This window comes from Candida margitis (assembly GCF_024628925.1).
Source record: "Candida margitis strain CBS 14175 chromosome Unknown scaffold132, whole genome shotgun sequence".
In the NCBI taxonomy this organism is placed as follows: Eukaryota; Fungi; Ascomycota; class Pichiomycetes; order Serinales; family Debaryomycetaceae; genus Lodderomyces; species Lodderomyces margitis.
The window spans coordinates 135-5,125 of NW_026261890.1; the positions used below are offsets into that span (position 1 = coordinate 135).

At 38.5% G+C, this 4,991-nt stretch overlaps 1 protein-coding gene across 1 annotated transcript; it reads left to right on the forward strand. All coding sequences in view use genetic code 12, as the record gives it.

Annotated features, from left to right (window-relative positions):
- Positions 1 to 794: 794 nt before the first annotated feature.
- Positions 795 to 4,991, forward strand: CANMA_004468 (BPT1; the record flags this gene model as incomplete). The annotated part of the gene is made up of 1 exon (XM_051816747.1): positions 795 to 4,991. A coding segment is annotated over one exon (4,197 nt), but the record flags the coding sequence as incomplete, so codon positions are not given.

Genomic DNA, 4,991 nt, shown 5'->3' on the forward strand with positions numbered 1-4,991 from the left:
TGCAATAAAATTTGTTTACTACTTAGATAGACATATAAGTGAGACGCTATTTTTTTAAGATGACTCATTATTGTTTACTCTCCTCTTAAATATGGTTGCCGGCTGTAGCACAAATCGGCGATACGCTCGCCCAAATGCGGAAATAGCACCGCGTAAACGTGTCTCTGTACCTTTGAGTCACAAATTGTTTAAAGACATTTTTGACATTCTGTAGAAGAGGCGGTACAAATAATAATTACACAAAGATGTTATTATAAGCTTCCACATTGAGGTGTGGCATCAAAATCAATTAATTGGCAATCGAACTCAATTTGAGACGGCTGAGAAAAGGAAGGGGTATATTCCTGCTACAATTTTACCCAGGGATGGAGGAGTGTACGGCAAATCGTAAAGCTACACACCGCCAAAGAACTCTCTAAGAATGCGTTACTTCCTACATTGTGGAAAGGCTTTGTAGAATCGAGCCAGAACAAAGCTAGAACGAGCGTCCCTCTAAATTTTTAGCTGAGACCTAACCCTTACAATAAGACCTTTTCCATCATCAACCCCGTAAGTTGCTTGTTTATTTGTTTACTTTTTTGTTTGTTGACAGAGATTAGTCATAAAAATATACACTCTTTGAAGTTGAAGTTGTTGTTAATCTTCGCTAAGTTGTAGATGAAATTGACACAAAGGGCGGTTTATTTATCTATTTATCAAATGTTTTTCCAATCCGATAAATTTTCACCATTTTCCTTTCAAAAAAAAAGTCAATCTCAACTTTTCCAATTTCGGACCAAAACAACAGAACCAATATGAATGAACAATCAGCTACTCGAACAAAAGAGCTGATATTGGGGTACTCCCCGTCAGATCTATCTTTATTCAGCCCGTCGTCGTTTCTACATAGTTTTGACTTTATTAATTTCAACAACAATCCCACAGTTCTGTCACAATCCAAGAAGTACAAACTCACAATTCCCCATCCATTGTACTCTAAATATGGTAATGCTTTGAATCCAGAGTTTGCTTACGTTGTGGGAGAAATTATTACTTTATTTTTTGGTATTCTCCTAGCATTTAGGTTATTGAAATTGCTTTTAAAACTGAGGAAGCAATCTGTCATAAAGGCACCTAGGCCAGCTCTTCAGAGTTTCAAAATAATGTTGATCTTAGCTCAAGTGTCTTTTTTGGTTCTGCTTTGGTTCTTGACTAAATTACCAGTCCTTTTTGCATTGATTTCAACTACAGCACTAGCACTTGTTGTCGCAAGCATTGAATTTAGAGTCTCACCTGTCCCAGTTGCTGAATCATTATTGTTTTGGATTACGAATTCAGCATATTTATTTGCTGTATTTGTTCAAGACTCAGTTTCGAAACATAAAATTTTTGGCCCTAATGGTCCATCATTCATTTTGGAAGTATTTTTAGTTGTCACCAGTTTGTCCGTTTTCATTTTGGAGGTTGGTTATTACAAGCCCGGATTTGATGACTCTAGCCTACCATTTATGGAAAAAGTGAATTTGTTTTCGTACATTACTTTTTACTACCTACAACCACTAATAGACCAGATATATAAGACCAATGATGTCAAGTTCGAAGACTTGCCAAAAGTACTAGGCAAACTTTCATGTGATGAAACTAAACCAAGAGTTATTAAGCACTGGGATGTACAAAGGGCCAAAGCCAAAAATAAACCTAGCTGGGTAGCAAAGTTGTGGGCTCTTATTAGAAGAAAGAAGGTCGAGAACAAGCCAAATTTGTTTGCTGCTATATTTGGCGCTTTTGCCTCCGAATTTTACAAGAATTTTGTTCTAAACGTTATCCAAACTGCTTTGGTTTTTGCCCAACCGTTTGTTTTGAGAAAGTTTATCCAGTTCTTCACTGCTTACTTTTATAACCACGAAAAACCTCCAATAATCATCGGGTACTTCTGGGCAGCCACGATGTTTGCAATTTCCTGCACAAATTTTATCACATTCAACCAAGCATTTACCTTGCAATTCAATATCGGGGCTGGTATCCAGTCGTCCTTGACAACAATCATTTACGAAAAAGCGTTACGCTTATCGCCACAATCACGCAAAAACAAGCCTACTGGTGACATTATCAACCACATTACCATGGACATTGACATTATTTTCTGGTTTTGCTGGAGTCTTGGGGAATTTATCTCAGCACCGTTAAAATTGGTTGTTTGTTTATTTTCCTTGTACCAATTGTTTCGTAATGCTACTTGGGCCGGTGTTTTAACTGCCACAATTGTCACACCATTGGCCACTTATGTCAATGCTTCCATGTCAAAGAATTACATTCAATTAATGAAGGATAAGGATGACAGAACAAGTTTGATTACGGAAATTTTGAACTCGGCAAAGAGTATAAAGTTCTATTCGTGGGAGAAACCAATGTTGGAACGTTTGAGTCATGTGCGTAATGATAGGGAGTTGACCAACATCAAGAAGATTGGTGTTGTCAGTGCCTTGGCCCAGTTCTTATGGTCCTGTATTCCATTCTTTGTCAGTTGTGCAACCTACGCAGCTTATTCTTATTTCTACAAAGTTCCTTTAACTCCAGATATTGTTTTCCCAGCATTGGCGTTGTTTGACTTGTTATCTGAGCCTATGTTGTTGATTCCCAACTTTATTGTTGATATAATTGAAGTTTCGACTTCGTTGTCACGTATCGGTGAGTTACTTTGTCTAGATGAATTGGCCGACGATCAGAATGGCCATGTGAAGAGAGATTTAAATGGAAAAGACAATGCTGAAGATTCTGTTATTGTGAAAAATGCAACCTTCATTTGGAATGCAAATACAGACGATTCACTGGAGTACAGAGATGAAGAGAGTGAAATTCAAGAAACTCCAACTACAAACATTGCTTTAAAAGATATCAGCTTTGTTGCTAAAAAGAGCAAACTAACATGTATTGTTGGAAAAGTTGGTAGTGGGAAGTCATCATTAATCAAGGCTATCTTGGGTGATATTCCAATCCAGATTCCAGCATTTTCCGATGAAAGTTCAGCTCCTTCCCCAAGCGTGGAGACATTTGGATCGATCGCATATTGTCCGCAAAACCCATGGATCTTGAATGGTACAGTTAAGGAAAACATTTTGTTTGGTCATAAATACGATTCCGAGTTTTACAGAAAGACGATCATTGCTTGTGAGTTGGTATCAGACTTTAAGAATTTGCCTGATGGAGACCAAACTGTCGTTGGAGAAAAAGGGATATCATTAAGTGGTGGCCAAAAGGCGCGTATTTCCTTGGCAAGAGCTGTATATGCAAGAGCTGACATATATCTTCTTGATGACGTGTTATCTGCTGTTGATGCTCATGTGGGCAAAAACTTGATTAAGCAAGTTTTATCTGATACTGGTATTATTGGTGACAGAACTAAAGTTTTGGCCACAAATTCCGTTCCTGTTTTGCATGAAGCCAATGACATTTATCTTTTGGCAGGTGGTGCAGTGATTGAGCATGGTAATTACAGCACTGTTATGAAAAGCAAAGGAGCTTTGGCATCTTTGATTAAAGAGTATGGAAGGAAAAAAGAAGATAAAGATGAGGGTACGTCTGATGAGCCAGTGCCAGAGCACACTTCGCTGGAAGAATTGGTAAATGCTACACCAGTAGATCCAAAACAGGCACTCCAAACCGAAGACTTGGTGGATGAGATCGTTGACTATGTCGGAGAAGAAAATAGGGGTGTTGTCCAACAATCAGTATTGCGTCGTGCTTCATTGGTATCATACAATCACTCTTACGACAAAGATGAAGAGGAACAAGACGGAGTTGTTAGGAAAACGGGACACACCGAGGAAGAAACACGGAAGGGTACTGTTCCATGGGATATTTTCAAGCAATACATTGTCGCCTGTGACTACAAGTATTTTTCCATCTACGTAATAGGTACTTTGTTAACCTTGCTAATCACCGTTGGTGAGAAGTATTTATTGAGTTACTGGTCAGGACTAAACAAGGAAGAGAATAAGACGGTTAATCCTACTTTCTTCTTGGGTCTTTATGCAGCATTTGGTGTCCTTTCCGGTTTATTGACATACTTGACTGCCCTTGTTATTTGGGGATATTGTATTGTAAAAGGAGCTGCTTATTTCCACAACAAGATGGCAAACTCGGTCTTGCATTCGCCGATGTCTTTCTTTGACACAACTCCCGTTGGTCGTATTTTGAACAGGTTTACTGAGGATATTGGTAAGATCGACATGCATTTTCCATGGATGTTAATAGGTTTCATCACTACGGTACTCAACGGGTTAGTTACATTTGGAGTCATATTTTATTCGCTTCCTGCAATGTTTTTTGTTATTGCTGGTTTATTGTTTGTTTACAATTACTTCAGAGTTAGGTTTATTCCAACAGCAAGAGAGTTAAAGCGAATCGAGTCTGTCGCCAAGTCTCCAGTTTTGGCCACTATACAAGAATCAATCAATGGTGTTGAAACCATCAAGGCATTTCTTCAACGTGACAGATTTGTTCACAAGAGCAAAAAGTTTGTCGACGACAAAGCATTAATTGGAGTTGTTATCCAATACTGTAACAGATGGTTATCCATGAGGTTGCAATTCATTTCGTCTAGTATTATGTTTTGCACAGCATTATTGGCAGTGGTCAGTTTAGGTGGTAAGCATCCCATCTTGCCAAGTGTTTTGGGGTTTGTAATGACGTATTCATTGACTATTACTTATATTTTGAATTCGGTGGTTAGATACTGGGCTGATATGCAATCTGGTGGGGTGGCTATTGAAAGAATTATTGAGTATTGTGATTTACCCTCTGAAGCACCAATGATTATTGAAGAAAAGAGACCAGAAAAGACATGGCCAGCTCATGGTGTTGTTAATTTCAAAAAGTACAGCACTGCTTATAGAGCGCATTTAGACCCCGTGTTGCGTGAAATAGAGTTGACTATTGCATCAAAAGAAAAAGTGGGTATTGTTGGAAGAACAGGTGCTGGAAAATCATCGTTGACTTTGGCCTTGTTCAGA